This window comes from Ursus maritimus, unplaced genomic scaffold, assembly GCF_017311325.1.
Source record: "Ursus maritimus isolate PB19 unplaced genomic scaffold, ASM1731132v1 scaffold_28, whole genome shotgun sequence".
NCBI classification, from domain to species: Eukaryota; Metazoa; Chordata; class Mammalia; order Carnivora; family Ursidae; genus Ursus; species Ursus maritimus.
This window is the reverse complement of record NW_024425341.1, coordinates 6,060,585-6,088,406: the sequence shown is the minus strand read 5'-3', so window position 1 is coordinate 6,088,406 and position 27,822 is coordinate 6,060,585. Positions and strand designations below refer to the sequence as shown.

The window sequence follows — 27,822 nt, the reverse complement described above, 5'->3', positions numbered from 1 at the left end:
TTTTTTTTGCGGGAGATTATTTCTTTCCCCAAACTCATCTGTAGTGTGGAAAAAGCACAGCTCTCTTTGTAACACTGAAGTCACACGTCAGAACTTCAGAAGCTTCTGACCTTCCTGATAGTGAGTGATTTAATTCACAACCGCTCTATTAAAACATTTAATTCAATGCTCCTGCTCTAAAGCTATTTTCAGTCAACAGAGCCCGAGTTCCAAGCTAAAAACCAATTCTATCAAAACTACAGGATAGCCGATTGATTTGGAGCAATCCAAAGAACCATTCAATTTGGAGGGGGAAGACATAAAACCCAACACACTGTGTAGCTTACAAATATGGTCGCAGAGACATCTCCATCTTGTTTTTATTAGGGATGTGACAAATCTTTGATTTGTATTCGATTCGTACACGGATAGTGCCATTTTCCCCCGAATTTTGCAATTCAGTTGATTATTGCCCCCCGCATAAATTTTGGATGTTCATAATTGTTCATCTGAGACTTCCTTGGTGAAGTGGCATTTATTGTGACCATTAACAAGTGCTGCAGCACATCTACATATGTCATGCCATTTAGGAGGCACATTGCTGAGGGTTGTAACGGACAATCAATGTTCAAGTGCAGCCAAATCACGAAGAGCTGGATGAGAGGCCTCTATGTGGAATTTGTGCGGGAAGGAATAAATATGAAAAAAAAAAAAAGGCAGAGAATAGTGTGGAATTTTTTTTAAAACTGTGTGTAATACAAATCCAGCCAAAACAATAGTGCAAAAAGTTACAAAGCAACAATCTCTTGGGCTAATGCAGTATAGGCTATACAGAAACAGCCACGATGAAATGTGCAGATCAGGCACGGTGAATACCAGGGAACCAAGGAGACGGTTAATATTTCAACCCACAGTTTGTGTTTTGGATTTTTTTCCCCCAAAATTTCCATACAACAAACAGACATCTAGATCAGCCCAGCAAGCTATGGTGGAAGTGTGCAGTCCAGAAGAGACCACGGAGAAACAAGTCTCCTGAGGCCATGAAGATCCGCAACAGGCTGAGTGAGAGTAGCACTTGGTATATAGCCATGTTCTGTGGTGGAGGATGTGGGCCTCTTTAGACTGCTCAGATTACTGGAACCTTGTTATCACATCCCATTCTACAAGTTTTTTCACTGAATGTTTCCTTACATCTATAAATGAGGGTGCCTGCCCATGTTAACGCTGATTAAAAAACACAAGTACACAAATCTATCTCCTTCATTGCTGGTGTGTGGACCCAGAACACCACCACAAAGTATTTCCTTGGCCTAAAAGATCACTGGATTAACAAGGAGTTTTAACAGAGGAACAGGAGTGCTGTACTGAGAGGCTTTCGAAGGGAAAACACAGGTACCGCCATTTCCGATGAGTTTCTGAAAATGCTAGAAAAATGACAGACTGCCAAAGACAGCTGCCATGCTGTTCTCCATGATAACGGCACTAATATTAAAAAAAATAAGAGCTTTTAATGATTGTAATGTATACAGTTTGGGCTGTTTGGCAAAACCCTGCAGATGTGCATTAATGATGCTTTATTTAAAAACAAAAAACAAAAAAACAAAAACAGTCCATGTTGAAATTGATCAGTGTAAGTTAAACGGTGGTTTTTTTAGGCTGGACCCATGATTTAAGCTGTACCCATCCAGCTCAGACCAAAAAAAAAAAAAAAAAAAAAATCATCTGAATGTTAAAGCAATTGTTCAGAGTCTTGAAGAAGAAACCAGGCAGGAAAATGCCAATAATGATGATTGGCAAAATCAAAATTGAAAACAAAGAAACTGTTTATCGAGCCGCCGACAAAGAAATCTTGCATGGAGACTCCAAGTCTGGAGTTTCTGGGATGAAATTGTACAGGAATCTCAGTCCACAGTTTCCTCAATCGCTGCGGAGACGGAGCTGTCACTGAATCTGACAGAGCCCTGCACTCCCCGGTCCGCCGACCCTGTGGAATGGTGGAAACACAACGCAATCAGGCCTCCTAATCTCGCAGCGATCGCGATGTCTTTTCTTGGAGCTCCGCCAAGCAGTGTTCCCTCCGAGAGGCTGTTCAGTTCTGCTGAGGATCTCCACGGAGACCATCGCTGCAGACTTCTCCCCGAGAATGCAGAGAGGCTGGTGTTTTTTTTTTTTTTTTTTTTTAAATAATGCAATTTGCCCAGAGTAAACTACAGGTATTAAATACAGTTTGAACGATCTCACCAAAAACGCACGAATCATGCTATGGAGTTTGTACTGTAGTCAAATTGCACACAGAAAATACGGATATAAGTTTAAGGTTTCTTAAACTTTGTGCATATCTCAAATAGATTTGCATAAGGTCATCTAATAATGGCCATAAATATGCTACGAATCATTTTAATTAAAAAAAAAAGATTTTACAGCACTGTCAAAATAAACGTGGCAAGATTTTTTTCAATCAGGTTGTCTTGTCTGATTTGTCATAGTCCATGTTTGACAAACATTAATAGCTACTATTCGGTATTCAGTCGAATACCAAAAAAAATGGATTCGTCACATCCCTAGTTTATAAACCAGTGAAACCCCAGAATCTTATGGAGAAAAGGTGGAAGCAGTATCAAGTCTACATGGTGTTCTCCAATTTACCAAAACAAGTAAGACTTTACACATGGAGGTACAGAGTAAGATCAACTCTAACACACACACACACACACACACACACACACACACACACGTGCTCGCGTGCACACACACACACACACCAGGAAATACTTCAATTTCACACAAATTTTTGACTGAAGAGCAACAACAGTGATTTACAGAGACAAACAAAAATACGTGAAGTACAAATAAGTAATTCTTAAAAATTGGTTTTAATCAAGGAAATGCAAGGCAACATTATAATAACTCACCTTTCTGTAATCCAGTCTTCACTGTAGCCTGAGGAACTGTTTCAACCTGTTTGGACAGAAAAATATACCATTAACAAGAAATTTTTTTTTACACTTTTAACTAACAGAGGGAAAAAAACAGTACTTCCATCAATCTAAGTAATGATGAGTGATTAATGTACTGAAATCTGAACTCCGTCCCATCTTCTGGGTAAAGTTCTCTGTCTCAAGGTCAGGGAGGGTTTAAATCCTAGCTTCCTATGCTGAATTCCAAGTGACAACACACAGCCACATGCTCTCTAGCAAAGACTTTTCCCACCATTCCCTTGGTATATGAAGAGAACAAGAATCCTTTCTCAGTGTCTGGGAGGCAGGAGAGGGGTTGTTTCTGCAAACAGCCCCGATGTTGCTATAAACCCCTCCCGCCCCAAAGACGTTAGGATAAATTTTTACTTACTATGATACTCAGGTTAATGTAACTCACGCCACTTTAAGACCCTTCCGCGCCTGCACTCACAGCTAAGTTGCTGGGAATCAGGACCCTCTCTGTAGAGAGTGCTACAGGGCTCCATACAGCTGGAAGCTCAATACTTTTGCTGCTAGTACAAACTTAAGAAAATAAGTTTGTGATATTGCAAAAGCACTTTCTTGAGTGTCTTATGAACAGTGTCTTGATCCTACATTAGGAGAGCGAGATCAGAAGTTATTCTGCCAATGTATATGTAAAACACGTGGTAATTTGAGGCTTGAACCATTGGAATTAAAGAAAGGATGCTGTTTGGAGGAGTTCCTGTTTTAGCTATGAATTGAATTTTATGTTTCTTTAAGATGTGGTGAGATATGCATGTTGAAACACATTTTGTAAATATTTAAGGATTGTTCTAAGCTTTTTAAAAAAAATTTTATTTTTTTTACAACAGGTAAAAAACATACAACAGAAGCGCTTTTATAAGATACAATTAGTAATACAAATATAAAATCTTCTAAACAATCACTGTTATTGTTCTACTACTAACTATAACACAGTGGCATTAACAATTTGTCCCACTTTTTATACTCATTCTGCTTATTAAATTTAAACTGGTCACAGACTGAATTTGGGAACCAGCTGGAAAAATCACAACCTCGTTTTGGTAATGAATGCTATAGATTTGCAAGAACTTAGAAAGATTTTTTGGAATATAATTTCCTAAGTATGAAAGTTAATTATGGTAAATGAATGACAAATTAGTATATTATTTAAATTTTAGTTAAATGTTTCTGGGAAAACTGTTTTACATGCTTGGAGATACCATGAGCACCCACAAAAATCACCTTTTAAGTTTGGAAGTTTAAGTTATGAAGGAAATAATTTGAATAGAAAAGTCCACACTTCCATATTAAGTGGCTTTAAAAATATAAAGCTTATTGGAACTAATACTATTCAGAATTCTTTTTGTTTAATAGCAGCTGTCTGGGCTATAAAAAATGGATATTCTTCCACTTTAAAAAAAATCAAGAAAAATTCTTATTGTGAGTTTAATTTCAAGGAATACTGGTTTCTAAAAATTTCTTTGAACAGGTAATTTAATATGCATATTACTACGTTGATTACACTGGTTTAATACCCTTCAGTCAAATGTTCCTCCCCTTTTTTGTTTTTACTTAAATGGTGTTTCTGATAACCCAATCACAGGTGAGTGCCATTCCACTGGGAAAATAACATTCCAAAAAATCTGTGATACCAACAGAAAAACCAGATCATCTATGATCATCTGTGTCTTAAATATAACTTTCATAGTTAAATTATTCTGATTTGTTTAAAAAATAAAAACAATACATACCAGCAGCTTAAACAAAAAATCAAAATTTAAAAGGGCAGGGGGGACTCAACGATGGTTCCAAATAAAAATCATGAAAACATGAAATCATTTTGCTCATAACAGAAATTTCAAAATAAATGTGAGGAATTCTTTAAGAGTCTTGTACCAGTGGCTTCCCATCTCCTGAAGCCTGACTATTTTCTGTGAGAATGCTTGAAGCAGAATCACAGGGATGGCTGTATTAGAATTGGGCACTGGAACTCAACAGGACAGAAGCATAAGATAGTCCAGAAAAAGGAAACCCAGTTTGGGGAAAGTTTCTCTTTCTTTTAAGATACCATATAAGCCACAACATTTACAAATACAATGTTTTAACTCTCTACATGTAGGAAGCCAACCTGCTCCTTTTTGATCTTCTTCTTTGGCACAACCTCGGTGGATTTCTCTGATTCAGAACGAGTTCTAATTGATCTTCTCTGTTGCTTCTTTTCTACTGAGCCTAAGAGGTGATTTAAAGGAACAAACAAAAACTCATTTAAGAATGACTTGACATTCATGTAATTAAGATTTGACCCAATTCTCTGCTTTTCTTATCCATTACTTTGTTTTATAATTGTTTTGTTTTACTTTTTGGTCTTGCAATTATAAATCACTAAAAATTCAATCAGTACTATATATTTTTCATTTTAACAAATGAATTAAACTAATTCTATATGTAAGATGTTTAACGGTGCTTGGTGTACCTATATGAATTTTTGCTACTGTTACATTATTAACAACAACAGGGGAAAAAGGCACAAAGTGTGGCCAAAACCAGATCGTTAATTTGGATGTCAAGGGACTTGTTTTGCTTTAGAAATAATGAGTCACGAAAAACTTCAAAACAAGTTAGCAAGGTTTTTCATGTTAAACAGCAAAACAGAAACTAATAATATTGTTAAACAGTAAAATTCTTTGGAAGTAAACAGAAAAAAACTCACATGGACCCCATTTTGGACAGGATAAAGCTTAGTGGAAAGAACACTAAGGCAGGAATGATTCATCCTCAGTTCTGAGGAGGAATGATGCCTGCAGCGCAGCTGTTCTCCATCTTCTCAGCGTTCAGACCACCTACATGGTCCTTCCTACATAATGATCACTCTTCCACACCTTGCCACGGGAGAAAGCTCTTATCAAAGCAGGCAGAAACTACTTCACTAAAACCTTCCACATTACCTTTATATTTTGTGGTTTCATTGTTCTTGTCTATGTGTAAATGGTTTCCTTCACCTTAGTTCAAAGCCAACACAAAGAAGGATCCCACTACATCTGTTTTGGGGAAGAAGGATACTAATATATTGTTCCTGAGCTGTGATTTCTACCAGAAAAGTCACAAATGAAGGTGTTCGCTCCCTCCTTCATGCTCACTCTGCTTTTTACACTGATGGAAATGTTCACTAAGACAACAGATATCCTACCCTCACAGGCACCTGAGTATCCCAGAAATCCAGACTTTAGTACCTATCAGGGAAGAGGAAAATTAAAGCAGAATTGCTTAAAACAAACAAAATAGCTTTACTTGTTTTGAGGATGACAACGTAACTGTTCCATTAAGTACAGATGGTATTTGATCTATTATCTTATAGAAAATAAGGCAACAGGACTTCTTATAACTGTTCTGAAAGCTACCCGAAGAACACATGAAATCTACTACACTTAAAACCACTAAAAAGTACTGCATTTATGTCCTAAGAGAGAGGAGGTAAGCATCTCTGGATTTGGAAAATAGCTTGGAAATCTAGTATAAAGGCAAATACAATTCTTCAAATCACAGAAATTAGCAGTGCCACACACTCTATGCCCCCCCTAAATTTACTAAGGAAAGGCTCCAGAATTCTCCCTAAGTAGTTAACACCCCTAAGTAGTTAACACCAACTGAGATGATGATACAACTGGTTTCCGAAGGGAGATCAAGTCTTTTTTCTCACTTTTCAACTACTGAAGTTATTTCCACAAGAAGCAAAATGGTCATTTAAAAAGGCAAAATAAGCTCATCAACCACAGCTGGTAACCAAATTTAAACCGAAGTCAAAGCTTTAGAGCACTCATTAATTTACAACCTAAATATAGTGCCTGCCTAAAGAAGGAATTGAGCTTTTCCCAGATATAAAGAATTAGAACCTTCCACTTTACCTTTCACTTAAAAAAAAAAAAAAATCATAGCAAAACTTAAATCTTACAGTGAAAAGACTACATGAAAAGAAAATGTTCAGTAGCTGAGGGGAAGGGAAAAAATAAATTCTATTAAAAATAAAAGTATAGGAACATCTGGGTTGCTCAGTCAGTTAAGTGTCTGCCTTTGGCTCAGGTCATGATCCCAGGGTCCTGGGATTGAGTCCCACGTCAGGCTCCTTGCTCACAGGGAGCCTACTTCTCCCTCTGCCTGCCACTCCCCCTGCTTGTGCTCTCTGACAAATAAATAAAATCTATAAAAAATAAAAGTATAATATTTAAGATCAATCTAATATGAAGAGTTTACTTTCTCCCTAATAGGAGAAGGTAGATATTTAAATAAAGATCCCCCTAGGCTAAGTATCACACTTAAATCAGACAAATTACAACAGTTTAGTGTAAAGAAAGATAATAAAATTGATGTACCTGACTAAGGAGAGCTGAGGCCAAAAGATTCTTTTAATCTTCAAAGAAGGGACCAAACGTTTTCAATTATGGCTAATTAATGCAAAACTTTTAAGTCCATTTATTCATTTCTTTGACATCATAATTTCATTTTTTTGTACAGTATTGTGAAATGATACAAGTTGCAAATCCGGTCTTGGACTTTGTTACTCTCTCCTTACTTTAACGCAGCTTCCCTTCCCAACTCAATTTTGGATAAAGGCATGATGTTTTGTATGCCCCATCCAATGTATGCCCCATCTCCTCTGCCACCACCTCTCCCTGTCTTGTAGCCCCTCTCACTTTTTTTTTTTTTAAAGAAAGCTAGCCCAAGTTCTTTCCTGAACAATGATTCCTTTTATTTTAGCTCTTACAATAACAAGAATCTTACTCAAAGTTTCCCTTACAAAAATATTTGCCCCTTAGTGCCACTCAATCACAATTCTGCCTGAGTTACTACCGATTCAAGGCTACTACCTTAGTTCTCAAGACTTTAATCCTTCTAGAAAAACTTGGTCCCTTCTTAGATTTGATTCCAAAATTTTTTTAAAAGAGCAAGGTGAAACAAACTCCTTTCTCCTAAACTAAGATTCCAAATGACCAAGCCAGCTGACAACCTAACTCTTTTCTTGATGGCTGTATGAAGCAGTAATACTGTTATATAATCCAAACCCACCAGACACTCAGTTGAACTATAAGATCCTTAGTATGTCAGTCCCTTAACAAAAATTACTTTGACCATTCCAAAGGCACAATCTTACTGAATACAGGCATTTCTCTTTTAAACAAGAATAATATAGTTTGATTTTCAACTCATGGTGTCTGTTAATCAGAGAACAGATTATAATAGAAGAGTTAGGCCCTAGTCCCCTGCTTACTAACTTCTAGTACACCTAAGAATAATAAAAAGAACACGGGCATCTGTCAATTAATTTCCAGTAAGAGATGAAGGAGGAAATGGTAAGAATGTGTTAGAAAAGCGAAGCTGTTATTTTCATGCAAAGAGAGATCAAATGGTGCATTTACTCAGATGTATACAGATTTCATAACCACACTCTTTTAATTACAGAGCCTTCTTATTACTTAAACTCCTGTAGGAAAACTAACTTACCATGAATAAAGCTCCCTAGCCCCTAAACCATTCTTTCCTATTGAAGTAATTGCTTTTATAACTCAATTTTTTAAAATATAATTTGATTTTGATAACTAAGATTTCTTAGGAACACAGCTACCAATGTTATAGCAGAACAGAACCATGACCTCTCAAAATGCATCTATATCCTCTTCATTCCTTACTCACCTGTAGGTCCAGATGTTGCTTCAGGAGATGATACATTCTGAGTTGCCTTTTCATTTCTCTGGTTTGGTGTAGAAATTATAAGTCTGTCCTGTCCCCTGACACTTATTTCCGTTTTGTTACCAATTCCCTTTAAAATAAGGCAAAATAAAAAATAGCTGTTTACCAGGAAAATGGCATCATTTTATTTACAAAGACAGCTTAAGATGGTCATGATTTGCTTGAATTTTACACGGTCTTTGACTGCAGTTAATTTATCATCTTTGCCATTACCAGAGCAATTTTATTAAGTCATCAGGATGTATTCTAAAATGTACGATGAGATTACGTGAGAAAAAAAATGACTTCACATGAGGCATACCACTAAAAAATGAACCTGTGTCACCTAGTTTTCTGTCAAAAACAAAATGTTTTCTGGTCTGAATAGTCTCTCCCTTTACCTCATCACAGGAAAAGAACTTGAGTCATTTTCATTTGGTTAAGTGCCCTGCTACACAGATCAAAATGTCAACATGTCTTAAAAGACAAGAATATCCTTAGATACAGAAATCTGACATTCATGATGACCAGAATGTGTACCCAATAAGCAATTTGGAGCAGATATAAGGCAGCTACAATTACAGCTCTGTCTCATTTTAGGTATTTTTAACATCATGAAATAAAGGAGTGGTTTGTAAATATATGTATTTTTTTAAGTTTCTTTTTTTAAAAAAAAAATTTTATTTATTTATTTGACAGAGAGAGAGAGAGAGCACAAGCAGGGGGAGCGGCAGTTAGAGAGAAAGTGAGAAGCAGGGCAGACGCTTAACTGACTGAGCCACCCAGGCGCCCCAACATATGTATTTTTAAAGTCTTCATTTTTAAAAGATCAGTTTTGGGACAACTGGGTGGCTCAGGCAGTTAAGCGTCCAACTCTTAATTTTGGCTCAGGTCATGATCTCAGGGTCCTGAGACTGAACCCCCCACCCCCTCCTCCATGCTCAGTGGGGAGTCTGCTTGAGATTCTCTCTCTCCCTCTGCCCCTCCCTGCCTGCCCCTCATGTATGGGGGCACTCTCTCTCTCATAAATTTTTAAAAATTAAAATAAATAAATTAATTAAAAGAACTTTATCTCAAATTTCATTTAAATAGCACTCTTTGGAGTGGGCTGACAAAGCTTGATCTGTATATCCAAATGCAGATAAAAACTAGCTCCAAGAATGAAGCCAATTTACATTAAAAAAAAAGATGCAAAGTATTCATTTGCTATTCCAAGCTGTCAGCAGAACCAAGTGGAGACTGTAACTTAAGTCTTTTCAAGTAGTTTAGTCTTACTGAAATCAGTTGAACCTACGGTCAGAAACAAAGTAATAGAGAACCCTTCTACTTCTCTCTAGTAAAATATTATCACTCAAGCACCGGGTGTCGTATATAAGTGTTCAATCACTAAATCCTACACCTGAAACTAATATTACACTGTATGTTAACTACCTGGAATTTAAATAAAAACTTGGAAAAATACATCACCAATAAGGCATACCTACATTTAATTATTTTCATGTGCATCTGACAATATTAGGAAATAAGCAGATTTCTTTAAAAGCACACGCCCATGGAGTGCCGCTAAATCAAATTCATAAGCCCACAACTGTGAGAAGGCTTTGGAGGGCAGTGAAGAGGTATATGGAATAACATTACAAATGTTATGACACTGTTTTAAAGTCTAAAAGCTAAAATATAAGTGCCCTAAATGGAGGTTCAGGGCTGGCTGATGGAGGTATTCAATTTGAAGAGGTATTTTCACCCCATTACCCACGCTATCACCAGTTAATTGTTAAAGAACAAACACAGTTCTGGAATTTCTTTAAAATGCATTAGCCAGCGTGAGCCTAACAAAACTGCCGGTGCAACCAAACAGATCAGCAGGTATAATTAGTACAATAGTTAATTCAGATAACTGACAAAAATAATTTAATAAGAAGCACACTTTGCAGCTAAGAAAAACTAACTATACAAACTAGAAACAGGCAAAGTGCCGAGTTTTTTTCCACAACTTTAGGGAGCTAAGCTCAATTTTGGCTGCACCGCTCAAGATTAATCTAGTACAGATGGGGATATTACAAAAGAGGGAAAAAAGAAGGAAAACATAGCCTTTTTGCCTGTCTTTTTTGCCCCCTCTTAAACACAGTAAACTGTACATTTCAACTGCAGCAGATAAAAGGGTATTTAAATTACGACCTTGTGTTGTTTGTGGGGTTTCTTTTTAAACGTCAAGGCTGACTACTTATTTAATACTATTCCCCCAAAACACCCACGTAAGAAGGAGATACCTTCGTTGAATAAACAAACTGATCGATAAATTTCCCATCTCCTGTAGCATTCTGAAGAGCAAACACTTGTTCAATCTTCACAACTGGAGACATGTTACACTTCTGCAAATCCAGGCTCCCTTTGTGCATTGTAATAGAAGCTGGTAAAGATTTCCTGGCGGCGGCCGTTTTCCAGGCTATTTTAACAGGAGGTGGTTCTTCCTCTTCCACGCTCGTGTGCCGCCTCTGGCTCTGTCTCCGAATTTCAGTACTTGAGAGTGAGGAGGCCACCTCACCTGCATTGGTCTGTTCCAGCTGAGTATTCAGCACTGACCTTGGTCTTCGGGTTTTCTTAACTTCGGCTTTGGAGGCAACATTCTTTTTTGCTTGGGACAAAGCCTCCTCAGGCTGTTTATCAATATAGATAAAAGTATACTGTTCTATTCTTTCCTCTCGGGTCATTTTCAATGCCTTCTCTGCATGGGCGATGCCGATATCCCACTGAGCACGTTCTCTCTGAGGTCGGGGTTTCCGAATCTAAAAAAAGACCCAGGCATATAAAAGACACAGGCATTATCAGATACACTTTCAGTCTAATTGGTACATTTAAACCAACACGTACTTCCCATGTGATCCTGTCATCATTCCAGGTAACATAAATAAATATCTTCAGGTTCTTCAAATTTATGACATATTCTAAAACTCCCTAACTTTGATAAGTCAGTATGACTATCAGATGATATGCAGGTCTACTCTCTTTAAATATTCTTTTTCATTGACCACTCTGTTGCACAAGTCCCTCAAAGAGGGGGCTGTCCTTCTCATGTTATGTTCATACAAAGCTAGCAATGAGGGCAAAGGGAGGAGAGATTGCAGAACGATTACTTGCAGTGGCCAATAAAACACTAACCTTAAAAATGACACCCTGAAGCTCAGGGGTGCTACAGAGATCACAAAAAAGCAAATGGCAGAGTCAGCATTTGAAGCTGTGCTGGTGGTTTGTACCATAATGCAAACAGGGGCAGAATGGAGAGAAAGGAGAGAGCCCAGAGGAACAAATGAAAGTTGACAAGACACAGGAAAGAAGGGATGTATAAGAGAAAAAACAGGGGCGCCTGGGTGGCACAGCGGTTAAGCGTCTGCCTTCGGCTCAGGGCGTGATCCCGGCGTTATGGGATCGAGTCCCACATCAGGCTCCTCCGCTATGAGCCTGCTTCTTCCTCTCCCACTCCCCCTGCTTGTGTTCCTTCTCTCGCTGGCTGTCTCTCTCTCTGTCGAATAAATAAATAAAATCTTTAAAAAAAAAAAAAAAGAAAAAAGAAACCTGAACCAGCTTCCATAGGTCTCCTTCACTGTTGCTCAGAAGACTTTGAGTTGGCAAGTCAGATAAGAAAACTTTGAATAAAAAGTATGTGAGATGACCAAAGCCATCAGGAATATCTAGGAGGTTGGACTAAGGTAGCCCAAAATTAGCTAATGAAACTCTGAGAAGGGATGGTATATGTGGAACGCTGATGTATAAATCTGTAAAATGTCTGATAAAATTAATCAAAATCCTCTGTGATCAAATTTAGCTTTTAAAGTATAAAAATATGACAAATTTCTGAATCACAAGAGACCCACCCTAAAATTAGTTGAGTTTAAAAATGTCAACCAGATAGATTATCGGGAGTTGATGTCATAATTCTAAAATATCCACCACAAACATATTTCTTGGTTCCCTCACTGTGACCTTGCTTGAACCAGTTACTTAAGCTTGTCTATGCCTCGATTTCTTCTCATCTGTAGAAAGGGGAATGATGGTATCTACCCCCCTTAAGTTGTTATGAAGATTAAATGAATTAATACACACATAATGCTTAAAATAGTGCCTGTCTCACAGCAGGTGCTCACTAAATATTTTAGAAACTTTACTTTCACAAAACAATTTTACTAGATAAGAATAAAGGGAATTATGTAAAGATAATGAAATAGGAAAAAAAAAAAAACAAAACTCCCTGGCAAAATCCACGCTTCACTAGCATCTACTAGTCATGTACACTAATTCAATTCAAAAATAGAATCCAGCACTGTATTAAGCAAAGTTCAAGTTTTTAATAGTATTCTGATGTTGTTTATATGAAATATAAAATTTACTGACGTACAATAAATTATTAAAACTGAACTTAGGTTAAAATAACAACTCATTCTAACAACGATCTGAATTCAAGTATGAAAACTTCTACTAAATTACTAAGTCCTCTACAAACCATATTCGATTGGTAAAGTTAACACGCTGCCAGATACCTTTTGTTTCTCAGAGTGATTGCTGGCTTGTTTGGTTGCTTCAGCCAATAGTTCTTCATACTGTTTATGACCTTTATACTCTCGTACTCGCTTTTCATGAACCCATGCCCTCTCCGGTTGGTTGCTAAAAAATTGGACGTGATATTCCCGGGCACCTGTAAGCAAAAATTCTTATTAACCATTTCAGAACATAAGCATCACGTATACTCTGCCAAAAACATGAACCTAAGCTAGGTTCCCTAGCATCACTCCTATTAAAACCTGCATGCTTTGGATTGTCCAAGGATATAATCCAACACCTGCCAATTACACAACTAATAGTTACTGTAAAAAATCACTCCCGAATGATTAAAATTAGTCCAGCAAGTCTTAAGAAGAAGAAAATCAGAAATTCTACTAATTACCAGATTTGCTACCTTGGTTACACAACTTATTTTTGCTTGTCTCAAACCTTTTTAGAAACAAATCTGGGAATAAATAATTTTTTCTTCAAAAAATGTGTAACGGGCACCTGGGTGGCTCAGTTAGTTAAGTGTCTACCTTCGGCTCAGGTCATGATCCCAGATTCCTGGGATCAAGCCCCATGTTGGGCTCCCTGCTCAGTGGGGAGTCTGCTTCTCCCTCTCCCTCTGCCCCCCCCAACCCCGGCTCGTGGGCACTCTCTCTCTCAAATATAATCTTTAAAAATATATATATAACATATTTTCTTGGACTTCGAAAGTGCCAAATTGCTTTTCTGGCTATATGAAAGTGCACTATATAGACTTGGGGGTGGAGAAGAGGCCACCGACTCTTTCAGGGATCCTGTGAGCTCAAAACTATCTTCATAATAATCCCAAAATACTATTGTCTTTTCAGTGTGTTGGCATTTGCACTTCATACCGCAAGAACAATGGTGGATAAGACTGCTGGCATGCCAGCACAAATAAAGACAATGAGAGACACCAAACGATACCAGTATCGCATTCTTCACAGCCATATATACTGGCAGCTAAAACAAAACAAAACAAAAAGCCAGTTCCATTGAATGTCCTTGATGAAGTGGTAAAATGATTAATTTCACTAAATTTCAATGTTTGGATACTGTCTTTTTAATATTCTCCATGATGAAATGGGAAGTATGCATAAAGCGCTTTTGCTTATTGAAGTGTGACAGTTACCTTGAGGAAAAGTACTTGTGTGACTGTTTGAGTTGCAAGATCACTGGCCACTTTTTCATAAAACATCATTTTTATTTGAAAGAACGACTGACAGAAAAACTATGGTTATTTGAACTTGAGCATCTGGCAAGTATTTCCTCAAAAACGAACAAAGCAAGTTTACTATTTCAAAGAAATCAACTGACAGTATTTGTTGCCAAAGACAATATTTGATCTTTCAAGGAAAAATTAGAATTTTGGAAAACCTGAGTCTTCCAACTTCCCAATAATCAAAGAATTTTCTGATGAAATAACTGGTCATATAAACTAATGTGATTTAAAAATATCTATAGAGGATGGGGCCCCTGGGTGGCCAGTCGATTAAGCACCCAACTCTTGATTTCAGCTCAGGTCATGTCATGATCTCAGGATGGTGAGATTGGAGCTTGCTTGAGATTCTCTCTCCCTCTGCCCCTCCCCCTGGCTCCTGTGCACACTCTCGATCTAAAGAAAAAGTATACTATAGAAGGATGTGTCAACATTTGGAAGATATATCTTACTTGGTAACGATAACATATTTTTTTTAATTTCTAAAAAGATTTTATTTATTTATTTGAGAAAGAGAGAAAGAAAGAAGAGAGCATGCTTGTGAGTGTGGCGGGGGGGAGGGGGAGGGACAAGCAGACTCTGTACTTAGTGTGGAGCCCCATGGGGGGCGGGACTCAATCCCAGGACCAGAAGATCATGACCTGAGTAGAAGTCACACATTTAACCAAGTGACCCACCCAGGCACCCCCAAACCAGTATTTTTTAAATGGCCAATACATGATGTTATAAAATCATGAAAGGTAGAAGATTCATTCAAAGTGCAAGATAGAACCAATGGATTCCAATGTAACAAAGTACAAAAAGTTTATGGATATGATTTCAAATTTCCTGAATCTGAACTAACCCACACTTACTGAGTTTTGGTGTAATATCAAAGAAATATATCCACAATTACCTAAAAAGGCTATTAAAATACACTATCCTTTTTCAACTACACACCTGTCTGAGGTCAGATTATCTTCATATAGTCCAACCAAAACAACAACCCTAACAGATTGAATGTAGAAACAGATACAGGAATCTAGTATCTTCACTTAAGCCAGACCTTAAAGAGATTTGCAATGATGTAAAATGATACCATTCTTCTCATTTTTGAGGAAATAGTTATTTTTCATAAAAATGTAATGATAACATATAATGGATTATTTTTAAATCAATTAGTAAATATTTTTAAATTCTTTTAATTTCCAAATTAAAATAAAAAGTAATAGATAAAACCCATGTAAACAAAAGCCTTTTAAAATCTTCAAATTGTAAGAGTAAAAGGTGTTCTGGGGCCAAAATATCTGAAAACTGCTAGAACAGTGCTACTCTCCAAGTGTGGTTCCCAGAACAGGCCAGTCTGTGACAGAATAAGCATGGAAGAGTAAGCATTTAGAAACTATGATAATTTGACACTGTCATGATGTTTAGGCACATGATCAGGGATCTTGTACCATATACTTTTTGCAGGGGGAGGCCTTTCCTTTTTGTAATAGTTACTTTTATTGTATTTTCTGTAAGTATTGGTCCATGGTGGATTGGAAATTTTTAAAAAATGAACAAAAACTGGTCTTTTACCAACCATAGTTTGAAAAACACAACTCTACAGAAAATGTCTCAGGTTAATACAGTACTGTATAACTGGTCTTGGCAAATCCAAAATAATTCAGGTAGGCAAAGAAAGGTAATAAGCAGATGTTGGTTGACTAGAAAAATGTAGGTATAGGCTTAAATTGAACTCAGTTATCTGAAATCGATTATATCTTGGATTTGAAAATTTTTAAATTTTATTAGACATTAATGGGAGATTATCTAAGGAATTATTTTGAAACCAGATTAAAATTTCTTATGTAAAATAGCCTATAAGAGAGAAATACACACACAATTTGATTTCCATATAATCCAATCTCAGAAGGAAGAGCTAAGCACAGATTTGACTATAATTAATCAAAGAAGGTTAAGTCCAAGGGTTTTTAGGGACAAAAAAATAAATATAACCCAAACTAATAGGTGAGTTTGGAAGATAGGGTAGTGGGTACAAGTGATAGGGTTAAAAGAATATAGGGCATGGGGCGCCTGGGTGGCACAGCAGTTAAGCATCTGCCTTCGGCTCAGGCGTGATCCCGGCGTTCTGGGATCGAGCCCCACATCAGGCTCCTCCACTATGAGCCTGCTTCTTCCTCTCCCACTCCCCCTGCTGTGTTCCCTCTCTGGCTGGCTGTCTCTATCTCTGTTAAATAAATAAATAAAATCTTAAAAAAAAAATTAAAAAAAAAAATATAGGGCATAATCCAAAAGTCAGTCAGTTATTCAGAAACAGACTTTATAGTTAAGAACACAAAAACTAAAACTCACAGATGACACAATCTCATTTTAATATTTATTTTCAACTTCTTCCTCTATTAAATCATTAGTACAGATGAAACAAATCAAACAATTTGTCTCTTTGTTATTATTACTCTATTTCCTGCTGTCCAAAGAACAATGAGTGAAATAAAAACCTAAAGACCTGTAAAAATGAGAAGCACATCTGTCTTTGAATAAATACCCGAATTCCAAAAGAAAAATGCAGAGGAAATTTTTTCTTTAAATATTTATTTATTTTACAGAGGGAGAGACAGAGAGCAAGCATGCATGTGCACATGTAGGTGGGGGGGGGAGGGACAGAGGGAGAGAATCTTAAGCAGACTCCTGGCTGAGTGTGGAGCCCTACATGGGGCTCAATCCCACAACCCTGAGATCATGTCCTGAGCAGAAATCTCCAGACGCTCAAATGACTGAGCCATCCAGGTGCCCCGGCAATTTTTTATTTAAGAAAAATAATATAAAGGTAAAACCATCCCGTTTTAACCTTAAAAAAAAAAAGTTAGGATTAAAAGTTACAGTAGGTAAAGAAGATGTGGTATATATGTATGTACACACACACATGCTGGAATATTACTCAGCCATCAAAAGAAATGAAATCTTGCCATTTGCAATGATGTGGATGGAACTAGAGGGTATTATGCTAAGCAAAATAAGTCAATCAGAGAAAGACAACAATATGATCTCCCTCATACGTGGAATTTAAAAAACAAAACAGAGGAACATAGGGGAAAGGAGGGGAAAAATAAAACAAGATGAAATCAGAGAGGGAGACAAACCATAAGAGACTCTTAATCATAGGAAACACACTGAGGGTTGCTGGAGGGGAGGGGGTAGGGGGATGGGGTAACTGGGTGACAGAAAGGAGGGCACTAGGTATAATGAGCACTGGGTGTTATATGCAACTGACGAATCACTGACCTCAACCTCTGAAACTAGTAATACACTGTTAATTAACTGAATTTAAATAAATTTAAATAAATAAATAAAAATAAAAGTTACAATAGGTATAATATATCATTTAAAACTCAGTAAAAATCTTTACTATTCTATCTATTAATTACAATACACATAGTGAAAAATAATTACTCTCAAACTTTTTTTTTTTTTTTAAGATTTTATTAATTTGTTCAACAAAGATGGAGACAGTCAGCGAGAGAGGGAACACAAGCAGGGGGAGTGGGAGAGGAAGAAGCAGGCTCATAGCAGAGGAGCCTGATGTGGGGCTCGATCCCCTAACACCGGGATCACGCCCTGAGCCGAAGGCAGACGCTTAACCGCTGTGCCACCCAGGCGCCCCAGAGAGAGAATCTTAAGCAGACTCCATGAACAGCGCAGAGCCCGACACAGGGCTCAATCTCACAATCCTGAGATCATGACTTAAGCCGAAATCAAGAGTCAGATGCTTAACCCAGTGAGCCACCCAGGCACCCTGACTCTCAAACTTTTAATAGTAGTTACATTACCCGAAGGATGAAATTATAGGTACTTTTCACTTCTGACTATATATATTTTTGTATTGTTATATGCAGAAAAAGCATTTCATTTTTAACTTTTAAACTTAAAATGATTATTCAGCCATGTGATAAAAGGAAATCCTACCAAAACGGATGAACCTAGAGGACCCTGTGCTAAGTGAAAATAAGTCAGACAGAGAAAGAGAGATACCATATGATCGTATTTGTATGTGGACTATTTTAAAAAAAATCAAACTCCTAGAAACAATGTAGAATGATGGCTGCCAGATATCAGGGACTGGGGTGGGAGAGGAGCTAGTCAAAGGGTATAAGCCTTCAGTCATTAAGATGAGTATGTTCTGGGAATCTGATGTACAGCATGGTTACTACAGTAAATAATACTGTGTTATATACTTGAACGTTACTGAGGATGTAGAACCTGAGCGTTCTTACCAAACACCCACACACAAAAATAACCGTGTGAAGTGCTGGGTATGTTAGTTGACCAGACTGTGGTAATCAGTTCATGAAGTATATGTATATCAAATTATTATGCTGTACACTTTAAATATATATAACTTTTGTCAATTATACCTCAACAAAGCCTGAAGAAAAAAAAAAGAAAAAGAAACTTAAAATGAGACCACAACAATGAAATACAACTTAAAAGAAACATGAGAGGGGCGCCTGGGTGGCTCAGATGGTTAAGTGTCTGCCTTCAGCTCAAGTCATGATCCTGGGGTCCTGGGATCGGGCCCCACATCGGGCTCCCTTCACAGGGAGCCTGCTTCTCCCTCTCCCTCTGCTGCTCCCCCTGCACGTGCTCTCTCCCTCTCTCTGTCAAATAAATAAATAAAATCTTTAAAAAAAAAACAAGAGACAGACATGTGATACAAACATCTTTCCACATGCTCTTACGAAGAATTTGATCTTTATGTGTAAAAACTGTTATTTTTTCTAAAGCTAAGAATCTAGCAATACTGACCAATAACAATATGGAAATCAATGATTACTATCTAAAAATAATTAAGAAAAATTTATACAAAGTTGTTTAGATTAAGCAACACAAAATGCTTCACAGTCATCATGTGTGAACATAATCAACAAAATTAAGTTTTATACTGTTTTCTCGGTTTTCAGAAAAACAGAAAACTTTCTCTAAAAAAGGAAGTACTGACAGATGCCTCAACATGAACCTCTAAAACATGAGGCTAAATGAAAGAAGCCAGACACAGGGGCGCCTGGGTGGCACAGCGGTTAAGCGTCTGCCTTCGGCTCAGGGCGTGATCCCGGCGTTATGGGATCGAGCCCCACATCAGGCTCCTCCACTGGGAGCCTGCTTCTTCCTCTCCCACTCCCCCTGCTTGTGTTCCCTCTCTTGCTGGCTGTCTCTCTCTCTGTCAAATAAATAAATAAAATCTTTAAAAAAAAAAAAAAAAAGCCAGACACAAAAGGCCACATACTGTATGATTCCCTTTATATGAAATGTCCAGAAAAGGCAAACCTATAGAGACAAAAAGTAGTTAGTGGTTGCTTAGCACTGGGAGAAGAGAGGAGTAATGGGGAATGACTGCTAATGAACATGGAATTTATTTCTGGGTTGAGAAAAATGTTCTAGGGGAGCCTGGATGGCCCAGTTGGTTAAGCATCTGACTCTTGTTTTCAGCTCAGGTCATGATCTCAGGGTGGTGAGATGGAGCCCTGCTTTGGGCTTTGCACTCAGGGGGGAGTCTGGTTGGGATTCTCTCTTCCCCTCTGCCCCTCCCTCCACTCACACATGCTCACTCTCGAGCTCTCTGTCAAATAAAGTCTTTTTAAAAAAGTTCTAAAATTAGATGTTCTGATGACTGCACAATTCCATAAATGTACTAAAAAACACTGAATTTGTATGTAAATCATATCAGGAAAGCTATTATTTTCAAAACTACTGCAAAAAAGAAAAAAGTATCAGAATACACTTTTAATTAATTTTTTTTTTAAAGATTTTATTTATTTATTTGACAGAGATAGAGACAGCCAGAGAGAGAGGGAACACAAGCAGGGGGAGTGGGAGAGGAAGAAGCAGGCTCATAGCAGAGGAGTCTGATGTGGGACTCGATCCCATAACGCCGGGATCACGCCCTGAGCCGAAGGCAGACGCTTAACCGCTGTGCCACCCAGGCGCCCCACTTTTAATTAATTTAAATTTTAAAAATTTTCTAAATTCTCAGAGTTCTGGTTTTCTCATTAATACAAGCAAAATCAGTATTCCCAGCAGTAAAGTAGGAGACTGCTGAGGAATTCCAGACCAAATTAGATTAATTCCTAAAACCAAATTTAAATACTTCCTTTGAAATACAGATGTGACATAAATTGTGCTTTCACTTGTATCCCATAAAAAAGCTTTACTTAGCAGGTTTTCATACAGTAATTAAATGTGAAACACTAATAATCTGAAAAGCATGCTTTTCTAAGGAGAGAGAATTGAAGAGCCACAACTCTCACATGATATACACAACTCTCAGGGTGCTCTAGAGACCCAGTAGGTACATGGATTATTTTATTGAAAAGGTTTTGCCCTAAGAGACACACGAAAAGATGCTCATCATCGCTGATCATCAGGGAAATGCAAATCAAAACTACAATGAGTTATCATCTCACACCTGTCAGAATGTCTAAAGTTAACAACACAAGAAACAACAGGTGTTGGTGAGGATGTAGGGAAAGGGGAACCCTCTTGCACTGTTGGTGGGAATGCAAGCTGGTGCAGCCACTGTGGAAAACAGTATGGAGGCTCCTCAAAAAGTTAAAAACAGTATTACCTTATGATCCAGCAATTGCACTACTGGGTATTTACCCAAAGAATACAAAAACACTAACTCAAAGGGATACAGGCACCCTTATGTTTATAGCAGAATTATTTACAATAGCCAAGATATGGAAGCAGCCTAAGTGTCCATCAGCTGGTGAATAAAGAAGATGTGATATATATACACACACAATGGAATATTACTCAGCCATAAAAAGAACGAAATCTTGCCATTTGCAACGACTTGGATGGAGCTGGAGAATATAATGCTAAGCAAAATAAGTCAGTTAGATACCGTATGATTTCATTCATACATAGAATTTAACAAACAAAACAAGCAAAGGGAAAAAATAAGAGAGAGAGACAAATCAAGGAACAGACTCATAGCTATATAGAGAACAAACTGATGGTTATCAGTGGGTTGGGGGATGGGTTAAATAGGTGATAGGGTTTAAGGAGTGCACTTGTGATGAGCACCGGGTGATGTATGGAAGTGTTAAATTACTATATTACACACCTGAAACTAATATAATACTGCATGTTACCTGAAATTAAAATTTAAAAAGGCTTGGTCCTTTGGGAAATCCCTGTCCCTTTCTTCTCCCATTCATAGAATATTAAACCTGCAAGATACTTCATAGATTACTAGTCCAACACCCTTAGTAATAAGAAATCAATGAAAGAACTAGGACTGCCTTGCCCCAACCTCGGTAAATTATGACTAGGTGAATTCAGTTACTTTCCTTTTAATATATAGTATGTTTAAGAGTGGAGGTTATGGAATAAGGTCTCTCTGAAACTCTACTTACTTATTCAAAACATAAGGATAATAACAGTACCTGCTTTGTAGTGTTGCTACTAGGTGGACTGCATAAAATATATAAGAGAATTGCTTAACACAGTGCCTTGCACGAAAGTAGACATTCAACAATGCTGGGGTGGCTTTCTGTTTTGTTTTGTTTTGTTTTGTTTGTTTTTACTTCTGCCCCATTGATGCTTCCAGTTACCCAATCTGGAATCAGCAGGTTATAATGACAGATAACTGCCTTCTGTACCAGGGCAGATTACTGGCTATGTAGCACAAAAGTTACAGATATGGCTGATCTTGCCACAAATCTGACTTGCAAGACTTATGTAGACATTTGTTCTCTTCATAACAGTGAACAGAGAGCGAGACAGAAAGTTTAAAGTAAGAGAAAAAGAAACAGGCACAAAGTTGTCACGAACAATAAGGAATTCAACACGTAACAAGAGTGAGTTCACAAAGCAAATATCCAGAAATAAATTCCAAGCTCAAACCTTCCCCTGGCTAACTAAGCAAGTCCATTCCAAATGCTAGAATATCAGAAATCTAATCCACATGTTTTAGACAAACCATGGAAAAAAAAGTGAAAAGTCAGAAAACATCTTTTCTTAACATTTATTAATATTCCTAAGGTAGGATTCTATGCTGAACAGCTAGATTCAAGCTGTACATCTCTGTCGTATTGAATTTATAAAAATGTCTCCATAAATTTACAGATCAAAAAATGGAGTGGAGGGAAAAAGCATCCTGAAATTTTTATCAGGATCAAAAGCACTTGTGTGGGTAAAAAATTACTACTCATAGGAGTCAATGACGAAATGAGACGTACAACAAAAGCAGGGCCCAAATACCTACTAAGCTCATATAAGACATCTTATTACTTACCCAACTGCTTGCTTTCTTTTGGAATTCATTATGAGACGTCAGTCAGATAAAGGTTTTTAAAGAAGTAAAGAAGAAATTATAAAACAAATGCAGGGTGTTATAAGGGAAAACAAGGACCATATCAGTTGTAGAGGATTTCTGCCCATTAAGATGACCATAACTGTATCACTGATTAATAAAAACTAATATTCAGATTATATGCATATTCTTTCTTGCTTTCTTTTTTTAAGATTTATTTATTTACCTTGGGGGGGGGAGAGAGAGAGAGAGAGAGAGAGAGAGCAAGCATGAGTGGGGAGGGGCAGAGGGAGAGAGAACCCTCAAGCAGACCGCCTGCTGAGCAGAGAGCCCGATACAGCCTCAATCTCATGATCCATGAGACCATGAGCTGAAATCAAGAGTTATATGCTTAACCAACTGAGCCACCCAGGGGCCCCTCATGTGCATATCCTTGTAGTCACAAACGACATTTAAGATTCAATTTTTTCCCCAGCCTTTTATTTAATATCTATTTATGCCTTTACCTACCTCTTGTGTTAATTTTGGTATGAACCTCGAGCTGGGGATCACTTGAAACCATGCAAGGCCACCAAGGATAGGTTCCCACCTTAGACCAAACAAGATCGCCAACCTGGAACTTGACACCAGCAGACACTTCTGTTGTTGGAACAGAAGACAATATTGGCTGAACCTATAGGAAAAGGTCGTAAAACTTCATCAGCAGAGAAAGTTAAAAAAAAGAAACTATGAACAAAGTACATTAATCATGCTAACCATGTAAAATTTATCTTCAGTTATACTTTCCCTGATACTTAACCATAACTAGCAGAAAGGAAGAGAAGGAAAATAATAAGCCTCATTCCAAATACTGAAAATAGGACTGATGTTTCTGATGTCTTATTACTGATAAGGCATTTTGATAATCCATTAAAACATGGTCATAAAAATATTTTTGTAATTTTGTATGGTGACAGATGGTAACTAGACTTATTGTAGTGATCACTTTGCAATGTATACACATATCAAATCAATATGTTGTACAAATTGAAACTAGCGTAATGATATATGTCAATTGTACTTGAATAAGAAAAAGTGGTCACAGTTTTGAAAAGAAAAATAATTCACTGAAAGTATCTACCTCTTAAACCAGCTCCAAGATTTATTTCAGTACAATTTCTGAAATCCGAAAGTATGGAATTGTAATAACACGTATGGAATGTGTTATAATTTAATCACCCTGCTTTCACCTTCTTACACCATCCCTGGTTAGACAGTATTCGATACAGCAACTCACCTGGGGTTCCTCTTTTAGTACTGGCTCTTCCCTTGGTTTTTCTGACACAGTGTCAACCCTCTCATTTGGTCTCTAGGTGAAAAGGTACAGACAAAAAGAACAAAATGGCAGCCAACCAAAGAACAGTGGCATACACAAAAAGAATCAAAACTAAATAGCAAAGGGAATTAAGGACATTTATTAACTAAATAATGTGGGTAGTAAGAATACAACCGATGCAATACATGACGCCATGTCTTAAATTCACGTTCCCTTCCACTCCATAGCTATAGCTCTCATTTCTTATTATTTTTAAAACTTAATGTGTTGATTGTTGTTGCTGTTGTTTTTTAACCTAACAGGGTACAGAAAAATGAGCACTTTGAGATTGCTAGTAAGATGTAACAATTTTTCAGGAGAGCAATTTGGCATGTACGAAAAGCCTTAAATTTTCAGACTCTGATCCAGCAACTCCACTTCTAAATATATACGTATAGTGAAAGGCACTGAGAGGTGTAAATACACGGATATATACACCAGTCCTATTTAAAAGAGCAAACATTAGAAAACAATCTAGATGTCCAGTAATTTAAATCAGTTAAATAAGTTATAGTACAACTAGATAGTGAAGCAATATAAATATATTTTAAAATGACATGGGAGGGGTGCCTGGCTGGCTTAGCTGGTACAACATGTAACTCTTGATCCCGGGTTTGTGAGTTCAAGCCCCACGCTGGGTGCAGAGATTGCTTAAAAATAAAATCTTTTGAAAAATAAATAAATAAATAAAATGACATAGAAAAATAATAATATAATGTTATTTGAAAAGAGCAAATTGCAAAGCAGTCTGTATTACAGTATAATTCCAATCTTGGAAAAATAATTTCTTTTTATTTACTTTTTAAAAAGATTTTATTTATTTATTTGACAGAGAGAGAAAGCACAAGCAGAGGTAGCCACAGGCAGAGGGAGAGGGAGAAGCAGGCTCCCGCTGAGCAGGGAGCCTAACGTGGGGCTTGATCCCAGGACCCTGGGATCATGACCTGAGCCAAAGGCAGACACTTAACTGACTGAGCTACCCAGGCACCCCAAAATAGTTTTTTTTTTTTTTAATGTGCACAGAAAGAAAAATTAGAATACCACCAGGTGATGGGAAAAGTGATTCTTTCGGTGGGCTTTTCTGTATTTGTCAAATTGTCTATGATAAACATTACTCTTCCAATCATAACACCCACACATGTTACTTAAAAATTAATTTCTGCAACCCTTTGGAAGGCTATTTAGAAGTATCTATCAAAATTCAAAATCTATCACTCTTCAATTGGGCAATTATATTTTAAGAAACTACAGAAAACGGGCGCCTGGGTGGCTCAGTCATTAAGCGTCTGCCTTCGGCTCAGGGCGTGGTCCCGGGGTCCTGGGATTGAGCCCCACATCGGGCTCCCTGCTCTGCTGGGAGCCTGCTTCTTCCTCTCCCACTCCCCCTGCTTGTGTTCCCTCTCTCGCTGGCTGTCTCTCTCTCTCTGTCAAATAAATAAATAAAATCTTAAAAAAAAAAAAAACAGAAAACAAAATGAGAAAATCTAAGCAAAGGATGGTTAAGTACAGCATTACAGTAATCTACGTGTCTATCAACATCTTCAAACTTTTTATTTAAAATAGCCCATACATGTCTTAAAAAGTATTTGATACATTTTACACTGGATTCATAGAAGTAATTATCTTTGGGGAATGAAGGTAGGGAAATGGTGAAGGAAGACCTATATTTTTGCGTTATTTGTATTTCCTATAAAAAGCAGATTACTTTTGTAACTTAAAAGATTTTTTAAAACTTCTCACTTGTCAAAGAACAGAACTTAATTTAGACGGCATAAAGAGAGAGAGATAGCCATCAAATAAAGTCTTAATTCCAATTTAAAAATATGGGTAATTCTAGGAACTACTGAAATTTTTCAATTAATTCAAGACACTGTTGTAAAAACAGTAAAAACAAAGTTTTATTAAATAAAAAATTGTGGAAAGGTTTGTAACTATTAGGAAATGATAAGCCAGACTAATAACCCAAACTCCAAGTATCAATCATTTACTCAACAGTGCCTATGACTTTCCAGGCACGGTTCTAGAAGGTGGGTATGCAACGATGAAACAAATAGATTTGATCCCTCACCTCAAAAAGCTTACAGGTGGGTAGGATAGACAGACATTAAATAAATAAAAACATACTCTTATATAATGTAAACGTATGAAGAGAAATAATGGGGGGATGTATCTTTAAATATGAAAGTCAGTAAAGGCTTCTCTGAGAAAGTCAATTATAATCTTAGAATCAGAGGAGGAGTAGCTAGTCTAGGAAAAAGTGGGCAGAACATTCCAGAAAGAAGGCATGGCACATGTGAAGTTCCTGGGGCTTACAAAGTAGAAATTTCAGGAAGGCCTTTACAACTGACTTAATTGCCCAAAGAAGAGAGAGGTTACAAGATGAGAGAGGGGAGGCAGGGAATATTACAAGGGCCTTGTAAGTATAGTCAAGTGTTTTATATTAAGGGCAATAAAAAGCCACCAAAGAGGATTAGGCAGAGAAGTAACATACACCAATTTATGTTTTAAAAAAATCTTGTTAGCTATTATGTGGAGAATATTTTGGAAAAAAAGGTAGTGGCAACTTGTTGATGGGCACAAAATTCGCTCTGTCAGATGTGTCTGTGGTGGTACCACGACTATGTAATCTAATAGGATACACTCATTGAGCAAGGAAAGAAAAATCTATGTTGAAATGAAAACTGTTTTCCGGATTGCTGGTATAGTAATAAAGCAGTCTGGAAATACCGTCCCCATTTGCATAGGCCCTCTCGGTAGCTTCACTTCAATCTACAGAAGTAGCTTAAGCCTTCACCTCAACTTCTCATTCTCAAGCTACCACAGGAAGACAAGGCCGCTTGAGGAAGTACATAGGCTGCTAAGAAAGCGAGTCATCCTCCTCCACACATTCACTCTTCATGATGTCTGGGTCTAAGGGATCTCTGTAACTCCTTTTGAGGGCAGATAGATAAGGAGTGACTCATCTTTGCCAAACAACAGAATCCTACTATTATTGTAAGAACTGGTCTGAAGCCCATTAACATTTTTCCCTTTCTGGATTAAAGACAGGATTTCCTGCAAAACTTTATATTATTCAAATGTCTTTTTTTTTTAATGGTTTGTTCCAGAATGTTCGCTTTTCCTTCAGGCTAGCTTTAAACACTATTAAAATTGTTTACAGAGTCATCTTAAAAGGAAAACAATGGCAAGGGAGAGAAACAAGCCTAAGATTTATTCTAAGCTTTCAAGACTATATAAATAAAAGAAAGAAAAAGAAGTAGAATAAGGATGCTGCAATGATAGAAAAGAAATATACATTGTAAAATGTGCTAATGCATAAGCAAAACAGAAATATCTAGTAGGCATTTAGTCTACAGCCATACCACCCTGAATGTGCCCAATCTCATCTGATCTCAGAAGCTAAGCAGGGTTGGGCCTGGTTAGTATTTGGATGGGAGAAATATCCAGTAGGCACTGACTTGAGCTCAAAAGAAAGGGTAAGGAGATAAACCAACAGATAACACAGTATATCATAAACACCGGTTAAGGGGTAAAGTTTTTAAGACAACATGGTCAATGGAAGTTAAATGCTTAGGAGTCAAGAAAAATGAGTCAGAAAATGCCAACATATAAAATACTTCTGGGTATAACATCCATTTTCCTTTAGTTGTTCAAAGAATAGATAAGCTTAAAAGAGATTAAAATCAAGCAAGGACAAAAGATACCTTTTCTGGTACTAATAGTG

The 27,822-nt window shown here is 37.2% G+C and overlaps 1 protein-coding gene across 6 annotated transcripts in view; it reads right to left on the bottom strand.

The window, feature by feature from the left end:
* Window positions 1-27,822, bottom strand: part of NSD3 (nuclear receptor binding SET domain protein 3) — a 110,434-nt gene that overhangs the window by 36,330 nt on the left and 46,282 nt on the right. For 5 of the 6 annotated variants that reach the window (XM_008686603.2, XM_040643254.1, XM_008686604.2 and 2 more), the window contains exons 3-9: window positions 24,021-24,092; window positions 23,255-23,417; window positions 13,199-13,353; window positions 10,934-11,449; window positions 8,628-8,754; window positions 5,071-5,171; window positions 2,892-2,937 (exon numbers count right to left, since the gene is read on the bottom strand). In XM_008686603.2, the coding sequence (XP_008684825.1) occupies window positions 2,892-2,937; window positions 5,071-5,171; window positions 8,628-8,754; window positions 10,934-11,449; window positions 13,199-13,353; window positions 23,255-23,417; window positions 24,021-24,092 (1,180 nt within the window). Of the gene's footprint in view, window positions 1-341; window positions 1,964-2,891; window positions 2,938-5,070; window positions 5,172-8,627; window positions 8,755-10,933; window positions 11,450-13,198; window positions 13,354-23,254; window positions 23,418-24,020; window positions 24,093-27,822 lie in introns of those variants that run through there. The other variant, XM_008686607.2, reaches the window with a different exon arrangement.